The following is a 17,311-nucleotide window of genomic DNA, read 5'->3' on the forward strand; positions in this document are numbered from 1 at the left end:
CTCTCCTGCATGGCAGATGAGTTTTACGTAACACTAGCTTTGCTCTTCTAGTTATAGTTCAAGTGTCACGATGCTGGTGTGTCACTGTAGTCATGTCTAGTGATTTCCAGTGCATTACTATCAGTCTTCAGTTGCTTGCATGGTGGGATGGTTTGTACCCAGAAGTACAAAGTGACATCTGTATAGTTCCTAATGAGTGAATGTATTCTAAAGCCTGCAGAATAGACAGTAATTATATAACTACATCAGGAGTCCAATTAAAGTATCATGAGGCTGTGTTTTTTATGTCAGCTGGACGTGGTGGTACATCTCTAGATTGTATGTTGTACACTGACTACCCATCTCCCATAAGACACAAATGGATTGCTATGCTTTGTGGTGTTAGCTGCTAATGGAGCTTTTAGTGGAAACAAAAATAATTTAATGAGAATACAGCAGCACAGAAATTTCTTTCTGGGAAAAACTGCTGATTTCCTCCACCTTATTACTGACATTTTGATTGCGGAGTGATGTAAATTACACTTTTAAGTGCTGTAATCTTGCAGAACGCTAGGTTTACCAAGAATGTGATGCCTTTTGGGGGTATAAAATGCTTTTTTTCTCCAAATTATGTTTCTATGTTATTTCTTCAAACAGGCAAAGCTATTTAGGGATAAATTTTCTCCTAAAAGAAGAAAATAAAACCCCCAAAAGAGATTAATTGCATCAAAACTACTGACAATGAATATGGCAAAGAAGCAATACTAGTGCCACTTGGCTTCCTGCACAATTTTGTTTGCTTATGCTAACAAACTATTTGCAATGATTCCATTGTAAATTTAAAGGATAACCTATAAAATCATAAATTATTATTGGACACATAATAATACTAATAAAAGTGGTTTTGAGTGTTATGAAAATTGAGCATGCCCAGCTCGAAAGAAACAATGGACACCAGAAAGGACATGAAACCATCCATGTGGAGCAGTTGTCTCCATCTCAAATGATGTGAAATTAGGACAGATGAACATGTAAGAAAACAATGGAATATGTGGTGGGCAACTCAGGAGGAGAGTGTGTGTGTGTGTGTGTGTGTGTGTGCGCGCACGCGCACACACCCACCCTCCCCAACATCTTGAGGAGATTCCATCATCAGTGGAAGGAGGTTTGTTCAGCAGCATTAGTGCAAGCTTCCCTCACACTGTGCTTCAAAACCCTGACCTGGAGGGACCAATGCACCTCTATAGATAAAAGGATAGCTTTCATTCCCACTTAGTCCTTGGCCTATTTGCAGAGATTGAGAGTTAATGTCACTGTTGGCTTTTGAGATGTGGACATTAGGAACAGGGCGGACATCACCAGGTAGACATCAGATAGCAATTTTGAGTCACTACTAACCTGGGCTGGATTTGAAGCAACAACCCAGAGGTGAAACCCAGCACCCCAGTATTTCATTACCAAGGGCTTGCCTACAGGAATAGTTAGTGCATGGTAGGCTGGAGTGTAAATCTACCTCGTATTAGCCTGCCAAGCACTAATGGTTCACGTGTACCCTTCTGCCCCACACTAGAAGTTCCCTAGTGACCTACTCTCATTTCAAAGCTGGGTATCTCTGAGACCACTGAAACTCCTAGTGCGCGGTACCAAGGTTCACATGGACAGTTAGTACGCAGCACAGTAATGCGAGGTAGCTTTACAGCCCAGCCTGCAGTACGCTAACTGTTCATTTGATGAGCCCCAACTCTCTGAGCCATTCAGACTCTGTTGGTATTTTTATTTTTGAAGTAGCCATTTCTGTCTGGACAGTGTTGAAGAGTCTTATGCTAGCAATCAGAACAGCTAACAGCCTCTATGTTAAGAAAAAAAAAATCCACACTCATTCCAATTAAGTTTTGCCAGTAATATTTGATCGTTACCGAAAACCTGACAACCAGGTTTAATCTTCAGGAGAAGATTTCTAAGGTGTAGAGGCCTGTGAGATGGCACGGAGAATAGGAACAATGATGGAGCCTTAATTTGTTGTGACTTACACCTCAGTACTGCAGTTCCACAGTTTACGCACTGTAGACTCAGAAACCCAGTCTTCCTAGTGATATGGAGGCATCATTGGGAGCCAATATGATGGAGGAAGACATTTTGAAAGTGAAATCCACTTACACAGTGTTGGCTGCAACTAGAAGATCTGCATTGTCAAAGAGGTTCACCCCTGGCACCTCCACAATGAGAACGTATATGAATTCGATGATCAACATTAGGATCAGTTTCCCGATGCAGCTGATCTGAAGGAACACAGAGCAGGCCAGGAGACTCAGTAAGACACTGTAGGTAAAATACTGTGTAAAGAGAAAAAAAGAAAACAGGAGAGAGAGAAAACTCAGTAGGACAAAGCAAACCAAAACTAAGAGACATAACAGACCATATAGAGGGAGTAGTAACCCTACCCCTGAGCTAAATGAACACTTAGACTGAAGGTCAAGGTGTGTGTGTGTCCCCAGGAGGTAGCAGAAAGCACCATCACATTAATATTACAGTAAAATGCCGAATGTTCTAAGGCCAGATTCTGCCCTTGGTTATACTGGTGCAACATCATGGAACTTAGTGGAGTTGGAGCAATAGCCACATCCGTCCCATCCTTTACCAAGCTCAACGTGCCAAGCAGAGTGGAGGGGATGGATCCTCATCCAGCCATGGAGCAGCATGGCTCAGCTTCAGGGCTGCACTAACATCCTCGGCCTGTGAAGTGGATCCACCAGCCCTGCTCCCACTCCGCCCTCATCCACCACTTCCAGATAGATGCAGCGTCTCCTCAGTTCCCATTATACCTAATTCTGCTCCCCGCTCTCTACACAGACCTCACTTTAGCTATGTATGCGAGTTGTAGAGTACACAACACACACTGCATACCTCGCTGACATGCAGTGTAGATGGTGAGGCAGGGCTTAGGGGAACAGGGTAGAGGGCCCTATATGACGCTGGCAGACCAGGTGCCAGCTCTTGCAAAGGCTTTAGGCCTCAGCCAAGCACTGACAAATTCACTGCTGGGAACCAGTCTGTTTCACGTATGGCAGTATAGTTAAAATGGGTATTGGACTTATAACAATGTGTTTAGTCTTTATGAAATGTTTGTAAGTTGCTGCATGCATTAATTTCACTTATAATTTCTTTATCACCTGCTGCAAGGTAATATTTAAGTTTTTGTTTTGTAACTGTAAAAAATGTTTGCTCTAAAATTGTGAACTCAGTCAGAAGGGATATCTGCTGCTCATCGAAAAGGCCTATCAAAACTAAACAGGCCATTGTGGGACATCACGATACAGACGCTGTTAATTGCCCCTGGACACCTATGAAGAAACTACTTGCAAAAGGGCTCATCCCATCAGCTTGAATTCTGGAAAAAGAAAAGAAAAATATCTAACAGGAAAATTTTTCATCTTTTTTGCTGTTTGGACTCTCAGAGGGCGCCGACTCCGTGGGTGCTCCGGGGCTGGAGCACCCACAGGGAAAAATTGGTGGGTGCTCTGCACCCACTGGCAGCCAAGCTCCCCTCCCCGCCCCCCTGCCTCACCTCCCCTCACCTCATCTCTGCCTCCTCCCCTGAGCACGCCGCGTCCCTGCTTCTCCCCTAGCTCCCAGCACTTTCTGCCATGAAACAGCTGTTTCGTGGCGTAACAAGCTCTGGGAGGGAGGGGGGAGGAACGTGGCATGCTCAGGGGAGGAGGTGGGGAAGAGGCGGGGCTGGGGATTTAGGGAAGGAGACCAATAGGGGCAAGAGGGGGGCAGAGTTGGGGCGGGGACTTTGGGGAAGGGATTGGAATGGGGGCGGGGTGGGAGGGGGCAGGGCAGGGGTGGAGTCAGGGTGGCGCCAGGGGCAGAGGGGGGTTGAGCAGCCACTGGTGCCAGCAGAAGTTGGTGCCTATGGCTGGAGCTCTGACATAGAAGCAGAGATCCAAGGATGAAACTGGATTAGCCCTAAAAGACATTAAACTCTTACAGATTTCTACAACTCTGTCACCTTTTGGAACCACAGACTGTAACTCAGTTGTGTATTTATGTTGCTTGCTTTAACCTTGTAATAAGTCTAATTTTTCTTAGTTAATAAATCCTTAGATAGTTTACTATACGACTGGCTACAAGTGTTGTCTTTGGTGTGAGATCTAAGGTGCAGATTGATCTGGGGTAAGTGACTGGTCCTTGGTGACTGAGAGTAATCTCAATATTGTTGTGATCTTTGGTAAAGTCACAATGTATCACTAAACTCAGCTTTCCTGGGTGGCAAAAGAAACTGGAATGGCCAAGGGGACTGTCTGTGACTCCCTGGTATAGTGCGTCAGGAGTTCACACTTGCTACTAGGTTGGTGAAATCTAATTATAGAATATATGGTCAGCTTGGAGTCTCTCCCCTGCTTCTTGACAGTCTGTTCTGAGGTCAGCACTCATGGTTATGAGCCACTCCAGACAGCGTGACCCCCAACACACCTCAATGCTACGCATGGGTGGCGGGTGGAGCCCCCCTTTGGGGAGGCTAGCCCCCGGCTTCGCCCCTTCCACCCACATGGCCTGCTCCTGGACCAGAGCCCCGGGACTCCCTGCCCCCACCGTGGCCAAAGCAACAAGCCCCCCTACCCAGAGGAGCCCCGAGCACCCCACCCCTTGGCTGGAGGAGCCCCAGGTTGGCCGAAGCCCTGAGTCCCCTCCACCTGCCCAGAGGAGCCCTGACCCCACCACACCCCCACTTGCCTGGAGGAGCCCCAGGCCAGCCACAGCTATACCTCCCCATCCCTCCCCAGACCCCAAGCCGCCCATGAAAAGCCACAGCATCTCTTCCCAAAGAAGAACCTGAGCTTTTGATATACCCCGCGCAGGTTCCGGGGCGGCTGAGGAGGCAGTATCTGCTACTCAGCTTCCTGGATTCATCAGTAATCTCTCTGGAGTCCAGGGAGATGACTGATGAACCCAGGAAGCTGAATAGCATATACTGCCTCCTCAGCCGCCCCGGAACCTGCATGGGGCATAACAAAGGAAAAAGGTCCCCTGCCCAACCTGCAAGCTGGTGGCCAGCAGCAGCGTCAGGAGAAACAGAACCTCCCCTGGTCTGTTATACCCACCGCCCATGGCGCTACAGTATTTACGCTGCACAGCCCACTACATGCTCAAGCAGTGCCTTCCACATCTGCATTGCTATTTTTAGCAGCACAGTGTCCCACTGCCTCTCTGCTGCTGGAGCCTTTCACCAATTCAGCAAAAGGCTCCACCAGCAGGGAAAGATTCCTCCGGTGCCAGCAGGGAGCTGCCAGAGCTTTCCCCTCACAGCTCCCTTTCCACTGCAGCCTTTCACTGCCATGTGTAGCTACATACTGCAGTTACAATATGGACGCAGCCTGCTTTCACTGTGGCTCGTAGTGCCGGTACTCTCCATGCCACCACAAGTTTAGACAAGGCATAACGAAGATTATAAAATGTTGCAAATTACAGTAATGAGTGTGGTATAACCCCTCCTCCCATAGTTTAGACCAGGGGTTGGCAACCTTTCAGAAGTGGTGTGCCAAGTCTTCATTTATTCACTTTAATTTAAGGTTTTGCGTGCCAGTAATACATTTTAACGTTTTTTAGACAGTCTCTCTCTATAAGTCTATATATTATATAACTAAACTATTGTCGTATGTAAAGTAAACAAGGTTTTCAAAATGTTTAAGAAGCTTCATTTAAAATTAAATTAAAATGCTGATCTTACGCTGCCGGCCAGCTCAGCCCGCTGCCAGCCTGGGGTTCCATTTACCTAGGCCGGCAGCAGGCTAAGCGGGGCCGGTGGCCAGGACCCCAGACTGGCAGTGGGCTGAGCGGCTCAGCCCGGTGCCACTCAGCTCGCTGCCAGTCTGGGATCCCAGCCCTGCCCACATAGAATGGGTACCTACCTTCTCCCTGGTTCTAGCCCATTCTCTTCCTCTCTCTGCACTGAGCTGAGGGTGGGAGTGCACTGAGGACAGGGCTGGGGTTTAAGGAGCAGGCTGGGGGTTGGGGTGTAGGGTCTGGCCAGGAGCTAGAATGAGGGAGGGGGCTCAGGGTTGGGGTAGGAGATCTGGGTGTGGAGTGCTTACCTGGGCAGCTCCCATTTGGTGCGAGGGGTGCAGGTAGGAATGTGGGGGGGGTGCAGGAGCTCCCGTTTGGTGCTCAGGGTGGGGGTGAGAATGTGGGGTGTGCAAGAGTCAGGGCATAGAGTGTGGGAGGCTGGGTACGTGTGAGGGGTGCAGGAGTCAGGGCAGGGGGCTGGTGGTGTGTGAGGAGGGTGCAGGAGTCAGGGCTGGGGTCATGGGGGGTGCAGGGGTCAGGGCAGGAGGCTGGGTGTGTGTGAGGGGGGTGCAGGGGTCAGGGCAGAAGGCTGGGGTGTGTGGGGGGGGTGTAGGGGTCAGGGCAGAGGGCTGGGAGCATGTATGGGGGGGTGCAGGGGTCAGGGCAGAGGGCTGGTGTGTGTGTGGGGGTGGTGTAGGGATCAGGGCAGAGGGCTGGCGGTGTGGTCCCCTGGATTAGACAATGGCATTGTCTTTCATGACATCAGAATTACACTCCAACTGCTCCAATGGGAGGTAAGGGTCCTCAGCACATCTGGGGCACCCGGTAACACCTTGAACAACTGGGCCCTAAAGGATCAGCCAGAAAACGGAAAAGGTTCCCATAAACCCCTCAGGTCCAGACATCACAGCCGCCCGCACCACAGGCTTTTCCTCTTCGGTTCCGACTGAATTTTTTTTTTAATGGCTGTGACCTAAACGCTCACAGAAGTATCTTGAACAACTGCCCAAAAGGAAGAAATTTAGGGCACAGTAAAGTACAATGTCATCAAAAAGATTTATATCTTTTGCTGTAACAAAATAAAAATCAATAGTTCAAAGCAGCTTGCTTCAGTGCTACAAATCCTGACTACTGGACTACTATAACTTTTCTGCTTCCAGTCACGGCCCATACTGGATGCTCCAGAGAAACGCAGAACGTACCCAGGCCAAAGTTTTCAAACTCGGTGGCTTCAGTTAGGCTCTAAAATGCATATTTAGGCACCTACATTAATTTTCAGAGGCGACGAGTACCCAAAAGTTCTACTGAAGTCACTGGCAGCCACTGAAGCACGTCAGTAAACTATGTCATGAACGCATGTGATCATGTCTCCCTCTCGTGGCTGAATCCAGTGACTACAAAAGCCTACTACTACTTACTCAAAGCTAAAGGAGTTTTCCTGCAACTTGAGCAGTGAAGGTCTCCAGTTCATCTCTTCCAACAACAACGTGCCTATGTAATAGCTGTGGTTTGGTACACCGAGCACCTGCAGGTCCCACTGACTTCAACCAGTGCTGCGAGTGCACAGCACCTCTGAAAATCAGACCACCTATTTAGATGTCTTAAAATGGATTTAGGTGCCTAACTTGAAACACCCACGTTTGAGAATGTTGACCCTTATCAATTCTGTAATGATGGCTGCAAAGGGAAATTTGTGTCATGGCTCCTGTCGTGAACAATCTTCACCCTGTATGAGATTTAATTACTTTTATGCGAGCATGAGTAAATACAGAACTGAGCCCCTTCTGAAATCCAGCTCTGCAAACAATTCTTTCAAGCAATACCTCTGGGAAGTTGCAATTGGGCAGGGAACTGCCACAGAATCCCTGCCAGGTGCCCAGGCTGTATTTGAAAGATGAGTTGCTGATAAGGCATATGTCCACCTGGTCGGGAGTGATGTTATACTCTGTAGCCACACAGCTGACAAGATCCACAGTGCTGCACATGAACTGGAGAAAATAAAGATTGTGACAAAAACCAAAGGCATGGGTAAGAAGAAAAACCAACAACCAATCCACTTCAAAAATTCTCTTGAAAACAATAGAATTAAACATCGGGTGACACACAATATATATTCAGTGCCCCAGTTTCCACAATAAGTTTGCTTATCTATGCAAATCATTGCTATATTTATACTTGGTAGCAACTAATGTATTGACAAAAATAAAAGGAGTACTTGTGGCACCTTAGAGACTAACCAATTTATTTGAGCATAAGCTTTCGTGAGCTACAGCTCACTTCATCGGATGCATACTGTGGAAAGTGTAGAAGAATAACATCAGCCACACTATCAGAGGCTCGTTCACCTGCACATCCACCAATGTGATATATGCCATCATGTGCCAGCAATGCCCCTCTGCCATGTACATTGGTCAAACTGGACAGTCTCTACGTAAAAGAGTAAATGGACACAAATCAGATGTCAAGAATTATAACATTCATAAACCAGTCGGAGAACACTTCAGTCTCTCTGGTCACGCGATTACAGACATGAAAGTCTCTATTTTACAACAAAAAAACTTCAAATCCAGACTCCAGCGAGAAACTGCTGAATTGGAATTCATTTGCAAATTGGATACAATTAACTTAGGCTTGAATAGAGACTAGGAGTCGCTTAGTCATTATGCAAGGTAGTCTATTTCCCCTTGTTTTTTCCTACCCCGCCCCCCCCCCCAGACGTTCTTGTTAAACCCTGGATTTGTGCTGGAAATGGCCCACCTTGATTATCATACACAATGTAAGGAGAGTGGTCACTTTGGATAAGCTATTACCAGCAGGAGAGTGAGTTTGTGTGTGTGTGTGTGTGTGTGTGCTGGGGGTGGGGGGGGGGGTTGAGAAAACCTGGATTTGTGTTGGAAATGGCCCACCTTGATTATCATACACATTGTAAGGAGAGTGGTCACTTTAGATAAGCTATTACCAGCAGGAGAGTGAGTTTGGGGGGGTGTGTGTGAGAAAACCTGGATTTGTGCTGGAAATGGCCCAACTTGATTATCATACACATTGTAAGGAGAGTGATCACTTTAGATAAGCTATTACCAGCAGGAGAGTGGGGTGGGAGGAGGTATTTTTTCATGCTTTGTGTGTATATAATAAGATCTTCTACACTTTCCACAGTATGCATCCGATGAAGTGAGCTGTAGCTCACGAAAGCTTATGCTCAAATAAATTGGTTAGTCTCTAAGGTGCCACAAGTCCTCCTTTTCTTTTTGCGAATACAGACTAACACGGCTGTTACTCTGAAACCCGTATTGACAAAGGGGATATGCTGGTAATTTCTCATAGCTAGCAATCTATCACTAAGACTACTGCAGCATTGTTTTTTCTTGGTCCAATAGTCTTTGCTGCAAAAGGCCCTTTGCAGCAAAGGCTATTGGACCAAGAAAAAACCCACTGTTGCAGACTTGCTACAAAATGCTGAGAAACCAGCAGAATACTGGTACTACAGAGTGCTGAATACTACTTCATGACCAGTCTGATTAAGCAACGAGTTTGCATCAGCCTTTGTTAATGTTATGAAATGGTTAGCAATGGCAATGGCCAGACACTCCAGGCTGTTGAGTAGAATGTCCATGAATAAGGGTCCAATTCTGAAAGGTGCTGAGCACCTTTAATTCACACCTGCTTCTTTATTGGGGCCCAATCCTATGAGGTGCTTAGCGTCTTGAAAGATCAGGCCCTAACACTGTAACCATAATAATACTTTGCACTTCCCTAGTGCCTTCTACCCCAGAACTAAAAGTGCTCTACAAACAATATTTATCTCCATCTTACAGATGGGGAAACAGAGGCAGAGAGCGACTACCAGCCTGATTTAAGAGGTGCTGAGGACCTGCTATTTTCATTGAAATCAATGAGATCTGTGGTAGACCAGCACTTTTAAAAGTTAAGCCATAATTGACATACAGGAAGACTACAGCAGTGCCAGCAGTAGAGGCCAAATCCAACACACTGCCCAGTGCTTTAATCACAGGATCATCCCTTTTCTCTTAAAAATCCCCCAGATTTATGTAGCATACAGAATATTTAGTTTCATGTTTAAAATAAATTTAGCTAACAAGTTAAAAATTAAAAATAGTAGGCTATCAAGAACATTCAATCTTTCTCTTTGCATCTGAAATTAGCAGCAGCGTCTGGATGCAAAGAAATCCAAGTGTTTCACTTAAAATGCAGCCTTTCCAATCTCTGTGAAGTGATTACACTCAGTGTGAAATTCAACGTTGTGCAGAGGCCAGCACAAAGCCTGGGCAGCATGTGAGTCCCACTCAAAACAGAGCTTTTTGGGGACCTGAGTGACACATAGGTCTTGGCCTGGTCCTTTATATAGTGGTAAATTTCGCTCCTGGTTTATACAGCTACCAAGAGAAAATAGAACAGTCAAAAAATGGATGTGCAACAAAAGCAAAACCAGAGTCAGCAATGCAGGCTGTTAGGAAGGCATTTAGATGACTCCCATTTCACTTTTGGGGTGGAAAGACTGCCCTCAGAAATAGCAACAGCAACATCTGACATTAATTCACATGATTGCAACGAGTATGCATGTGGTATGCATGCCTGAAAAGATCAATAATAAAACTACACAGTAAAGAAATGGATTAAAAACCATGTACCATGTTGACAAATGCTGACAGAAAAACCAGTATAATGGCGAAGACCCCAACTAAGGTGCTATTGGTCCTGGATTGAACAATCTTCCTTGCGAGAGTCTGGAGTGGAGCTGGGAAAAGCTGGACATGAAATAAAGAGTAAATAAAATACATAAGACGTGGATATTTATAAATGTAATGTTAAGAGCAACCTACATCCCTACATATAAATGGCAGTGCTTTTGCTGGATGGGGTCAAAGAAGAGTGACAAGGACTTGTCTTCTTGAATGTGTTTTTTGGGAGGCGGAGGCAGACAATAAAGTGACAGCAGTGCAGTCTGACAGACTTGGCAAATCTAGCTGTTTCTTCCCAATGAAAACGATGTCTTCTGAGCCAAGATGACATGGTATGCAAAACTGTGTATCCCGTCATGGTGGATGGAAAGTTAACCACAAATCATCTTTCACTGCCAGGATCTAGAGGTCATGGATTTAAAAAAAAGAGGGCTGCAAAATCTCTGGTGTATTCATCAGTGCAATCGGAGGCATACCTCTCTTTCATTCAGGGAAATTAAGCTGTACCATTTTAAGGACACATTGCTAATACGTTGCGACCTCATTATATTATCTATTCTATCCTCCCTGACAGGCACTTGGTTATCAAACTCTCTTGTCGTGATTACGCTACTGGGCATTCTCTTCCATCTAGATTAACCTTCTTCATAAGCACTCTCCGACTAACAGGGCATCTTTAGAACACTTGGCTCCCAGATGTCTCACTTTATTCAGGGTGGAAATACAGTGAATGGTGATAATCCCTAGGAATCCAAGTATACGCTTCCCCAGTCACCCATCTCATTGAAAAAAAAATTGCAACAGGTCTTCTTTCCAGCATGAAGCATTATCTCAGCTATGGCAAGTTCCACAGCAGATAGGATGATTGGGCAGGTTTTTTTTTTTTTTAAACTTTCCCTTCTTTTATATCCCCCTTTGCTGATCCCATTCCCACCTCCATTTCTCTGCTCTATCACGGCACAGAGCATACAGCTCCAGAGGAGCAAAGAGGCTCCTCTAGAACTATACATTAGCAGATGTCTGAGAACTATTCACATTCCCCACAGCCTATGAGCATGACCTCTATGATGCTCCCCAGCATCTTCGCTCAAGGGAAAGAAGGGCTAACACAAGACTGCTGCTGCTGCTGCTCCAGAATCCAGATCTCCTCTCTCTGTTACTGCATTGTTGTACCAGCAAAGCCACTAGACTAGAGGGTATTTTTAGACACACTAGAAGCAAGCAGCACAATGACACCGCACTGCAATTTATCTATGACTAATGCTTCTATTAAAAGTCCTGCTTTTCCCTTTTACCCTTCATTCTTACATTTTCAGAGGTACAACATTTTGCCAGTGTACTGCTTCCCACACAGCAATCCTACAACATAATTATTAGCTGGTGACTATTACAAAGGGAGAGAGAATCTGCAATGCTGCTAACCATTTTAAAATGCTGACTTCACCAGCTTCCGGCTCAAAACGGTTTCTCTGTCTCCTGGGGGGGACAGGGCATGTGTCTGTGAGAGGAGGGGACTTGGACTGGGAGGGCTTGGCATTCCGACACATTCACACTGCATGACTAAATCCCAGAAAAGGTTACAAATTATTCAGATTCTTGCAATCTTCTTGGAGTTAATTTTTATAAAGTATTCTTTTTGGAAACAAAAACTGTTAATATAGCAATTCTTGGCACCTAGAGATGAGCCAGCATCAAAAGATGTCCTGTCTGCACCACCCAGCTGCTCCTACAAGAAACTTAGGGCTTGTCTACACTTGAAACGCTACAGCAGCACAACAGCAGCCCTGCAGCTGCACCACTGTGTAGACACTACCTATGCCAATGGGAGAGGTTCTCCCATCGGATTAGGTAATCCACCCTCACCAAGATGCAGTAGCTAGATCAACAAAAGAATTATTCCGTGACCTAGCGCTGTCTAGACTGGAGATTAAGTCCAAATAGCTCCGTGTCTCAGGGATGTGGGACTTTTCATACTCCTGAGAGATGCAGCTATGCCCAGGTAAGTTCCCAGTGTAGACCAGCCCTTAGGCAAGCAGGAAGGTAAGCCCACATGCCTAAGTCTAAAGAGGTATTGCAACAGACGTCTGTATTTTCAACAGTCAATGGAATTTTGGCTCCTAAATTCCATTTGAAAATGAGATTTAGGATCCTAAATCAGTTAGGTGTTGCAATATCTAAACATCTTTAAAAATCTGGGCTTTTGTGTTCAGCTCTAGACATCTCTGGTTCAATCGCTGGTGTGCTGGCATGTAATTTTGGAGTTGATTTCTTTTTTAAAAAAAATAAATCGAGACCCCAAGAGTTGACTTTTGATTCTTCATTGTATGTGTAGCTTTTATTTTGAACTGGATGGGAACAACACCACTTTAATAGGTATCTTAATAATTAGCAGCCAGAAGACTTATAAGTAAGCAACTGTCCAGTGTTTCAAGTATTTAGCTTGAAAGCTTTGCTACCACCGCAATTAGGACCTCTGTCCTGAAATTTCAGTTCATTTGTAAGATTTGACAATTTTGTTAAATTAACTTTAAATTCAAACATTCAGATCTTGCACCAACAGTCAGTCAATCATCCATTACAAGCTCTCTGAAATGGCTACTTGCCCCACATGCTTTTCAGAAGTGTGGTTCCTGGATAATGTGGCATGCAAAACCTCATTGCAGAGGACTATATCATTTTTTGATCTGATGATGCAATACCAACTGATATCAATCGGAGATGTATATGAAGATCAAGCATACAAAATGGCCCTTAAACTCTAGTGGTCATGATAACACTGAGAAAATTGTGACTAAATGTAATTTATGGCATCACTTTACTCTCACACCCTCTTTAGAAACACCTCTAATGCACATCTAAGACCCACAGACCTGACTCTCCTCTCACACTACTTATACACTGGGGTAATTCCATTGACTTCAGAGAAGCTATTCCTGATTTACACCACTATTCAGTAAAAGAAGAAGCAGACACCATGAATTCTACTCTAGCAGCTAGACTTCTAATGAGGGTGCTTTTTTTTTTTTTAATTAAAACAGAGTTTCGATATTCAGCTACAATCAGCAGATTTGAGTTTCTAAAAAATTAAATTGGAAAAACGCAGCCACATCTGCAAAATACACTTCTGGAAAAAGAGAAGGAAAATCATGAAGGAAGAAACAAGGGAATTAAGAGCAGCAGAGTGGATTTCCCATTTTCTCTATTGCAGGAGCTGCTAAGCAATAGTGCCATAGCAACTAATATTTTTAACAAGTAGAACAGAATAATAATTAGCACTTCAAAGTGCTGTACAAATGCTAAATAAATAATCCTTACAACACCTCTTTCAAGGACTCCAGATAAGCATTATTCTCACTTGAAAGACAGGGAAACTGAGATAATGCGAGGAGTTATCCCAAGAATGAATACGGCTTGTAAAGGTGAAGGGCAGGGCCATCCCATTAGATTGTGGTGCCCTACGCAGCCCCCCTGTGGAGCAGCATGCAGCTGCGTAGGGCACCAAGAAATTTGGGGCAATTTGGTGCCCCAAATTTCCTGGTGCCCTACGCAGCTGCGTAGTTTGCATATGGGTAGGGACAGCGCTGGTGAAGGGACTAGCTCAGATCTGTTCAGGAAACAGTGGCAGAGCCTGGATTAGAACTCAGTAGTTCTTCCTAACCTCCAGTCTTGTTCTCAGGGCACAAGACTATAATGTCTACAGTCCACCCTATATAGGACTGACCTCTAACCAATCCTGAGAAAATGAGCAAGATATTTTGGTAACAACAGTCAAACAAACTAAACTCCGTTAACAAACATGCTTCCTGGTACAAATATTGGTTCTCATTACTCTGTAAATTGGGGAACAGATTGTGTCAACAAACAAGTACATCCTAGAAAAAATGGAACACAAAAACAATGAGAGAAGCCGCCCAATGGATACACGATATTGTAATGCCATAGCAATCTAGCACCTCTGAGGCAATTATGCTTTACAAACAATAATGAATTTAGTTCCTAACACACTCCATAAGATAGGTAAATTACTATCCCTATTTTACACATGAAGAAACTGAGGCACAGAGAGGTTGCAACGTGGTTGAGATCTCTGACAGAACTGGGAATACAACCTAGATCTCCTAACATCCCATCCTCTGCTCTAGCCACTGGACAATGTTTCCTTTGCAAAAGCCTCTGTAGAGCAGCAGTCTAGTAACAGTCACTCATGTGCTATTAAAAGTAGCAAAACAAACACATAAGAATAGTTCAGGGCTGTAAATCCATTTGTTTGGTTTATTATTTAGTGTTTTATCAGTCTATAAAACCAATGTACAGTTTTCAATTCACTAACTGTTTCCAAAAGGAAAGATCACAAATTTGAAAATATGCTTTTAAATTTTCTGGCCACTTTGGGAGGGGGAAGCCAAGAAATGGGTATGTGAAAGTTAGTATATAAGTTGTGATTTCCAGATCAAATTAACTCAGGAAGATGTAGTTTGCACTCTGTCTCACGTTCATGTCCAGCAATGTCCAAGAAGTTGAACTCCACAGAGCGGTGAGTGCAGTACAATTTATGGGTTTTCAGAAGAAATGTTAACTTGTTGAATCAGTAGCAAAACAGATGTCAGTCAGCAGTGTATTTAAGAAGAGATAGTGTTTCCCATGACCTTGCAGAAACTAGATTTTAAATGGGAAAGCACCATCGGACCTCAGTTGCCAAGCCTTCTCAGAATAGCAAAGCCAGGAGCGAGAAGAGTTCTCCGTTTATTGCAGCTGAAGGAATTTGGAAACCTATGTTGGCTAGACTGGCAATTCCAGGATCAACTCCCATGGAGAATTTTATAGTGGGAGATAATGATGACAGCAAAAAATAAAACAAAATCAAGTTGTCCTGAAAGCGCCTGCTAGCGATCGTCAATGCCAGATATAGAGAGGCCAAAAAAAGGGGAAGGAAATCTCAAATGGAAACTGTAAAAAGATAAGCGGGGGAAAAAGTGGACCATTTACCATCTAACAGTAGCGCAAATAGACATAAATTATGCTTGGGCTCCATCAGTTTGATATTCCAAGCAGGAATGCCACAAATGCTGGTTTTCCCACACTTTCTGTATGGAACTGATGGCACATAACACACATGCCCTCCCATTCTGAGTCCAGGCACAGAAAAAAACATTAGTCCTGCTATCAAAATGAACCTGACCCAGCAGAGAAGCCCCAAAGTGAGCTAGGAAGCTTTGTATCTTAACACAAAACCCTCAGACTACATCTATCTGTCCAATTAGTTATATAGCCCTCAACACAACAGCAGCTGACTGTCTTTTCCTCACATACTTTAACAACAAGCTGGTATTATAGCAAAAACCAAACAAATATTAGGGGTGAAAAAAGAGAGGATGGTTAATTTGTTGCTGTTTGTACAATGCTTTGAAAATGTAAAGTGCCACATATGTGCTAAGCAGCAGTATTTTTATTAAAGAACAGGATAGACATGATAGTTTCTTAACTGCATTGTGGTTTGCTAACGAATCCCTCCACCAATCTACTCTCAGCACTAATGTCCTCTATAATGATCTGCAGTGATGCCCTGGTGTTCGACCACCTGGTGTTCGATTGTTTTACTCGTCTTTCTTAGGGACAGAGTAATTCATTAGTCCGGATAATCTTTCTGTCAAACAGGTGCAGTGGTCCCGTAACCACCACTACACTGACTGGATTCTTGAGTCACTATCAGAGTGTAGGTACTGTACCCTTCTCAGGAACCAGAGACTTGGACTGGAGGATGGAGGTTGCTTTGGTTGGTATTTAGGTGGCACTGTCACAGGCAAGTGCTTGACAACCCCACAGCAACTCCCGCTCCTCTTCAATATTCCCACCGTTGGTTTCACCACCACTTCTCTCAGGATAACAAAAGCTCCAGCACATTTCTCCAGCTAGTGGTCAGAGGATACCCAATAGAATCCTCTTTTGGGATGGACAAACTAGTCAAGTAATAAAAACTAACCTGAACATTCACCCCTTAATCTTTCAGTAATTGATCGCTAGATGCTGCTGACATCAAAAGTCCACCTCTGCTATGTGACGTCTTTTCACTGCAGACATTGACAAGACCATATTTACAACAGGGGTGCAGGCTGCCAGCAGCCAGCCCACAACCCATTAGTTATGTTTATAATCTGGTGTACTAATCGGGGAGGCTTTTGTGCATCTGGGCACTAAATGGTGACGAAATCAAAAATTCACTGGTGCTGAGAAGCCATATGCTTGGGTTTCTCTTTAATAAAACCAGCCACCAGGAACTGTTCAGTAGATCTTTCACAGGGCAGCCTGTCATGTAATATCCTCTGGTGGCCCCTCAGAATCCAGAAAAGGAAGGAAGAAGTGGGAAAAACAGCATCCAGACCCACTCATTCTCTGTGAGTTCTGTGGGGTAGGATACATGTCACTCTGTTTTGCAGAGTACGGTGCACATCTGTAATGTTATAAACAACCACTTCTTAGAAATATCAGGCAGTTCACAGTAACTTCCTCATTTCTGCCCTCATTGGCTTGCCTTTTTGTGTTTGGCCACCTGCATTCCCAGGGGGCGTGGGAGGTTTTGTAGCTCAGGCTGATCATCTGAGGGAGGGACATCTTAAAAACAGCAGCTGCAGCCATCATTAGACAGATCTCCTAAATGGGAACTTGGGAGGTCAAGGCACGGAAAACAAAACAGAACAGCCTTCCAGGGTCATGGAGACACAGAGAAATCCTTTGTGTATTATAAACTCATTCTTCATTCAGGTCACTCATAAAAAAAATCTTTGACATCCAAAAAGCTAGTGCTGCTGTCAGTATATGAAAATAATATAAGCCCATACAAGCCAATA

At 44.6% G+C, this 17,311-nt stretch overlaps 1 protein-coding gene across 2 annotated transcripts in view; it reads right to left on the bottom strand.

Annotated features, from left to right (window-relative positions):
- Positions 1 to 17,311, bottom strand: part of ADCY5 (adenylate cyclase 5) — a 343,803-nt gene that overhangs the window by 19,078 nt on the left and 307,414 nt on the right. For both annotated transcript variants that reach the window (XM_074967144.1, XM_074967142.1), the window contains 3 exons: positions 10,416 to 10,532; positions 7,590 to 7,754; positions 2,137 to 2,312 (listed from right to left, as the gene is read on the bottom strand). In XM_074967144.1, the coding sequence (XP_074823245.1) occupies positions 2,137 to 2,312; positions 7,590 to 7,754; positions 10,416 to 10,532 (458 nt within the window). The remainder of the gene's footprint in view (positions 1 to 2,136; positions 2,313 to 7,589; positions 7,755 to 10,415; positions 10,533 to 17,311) is intronic.

Source organism: Natator depressus, chromosome 11 (genome assembly GCF_965152275.1).
Source record: "Natator depressus isolate rNatDep1 chromosome 11, rNatDep2.hap1, whole genome shotgun sequence".
NCBI classification, from domain to species: Eukaryota; Metazoa; Chordata; order Testudines; family Cheloniidae; genus Natator; species Natator depressus.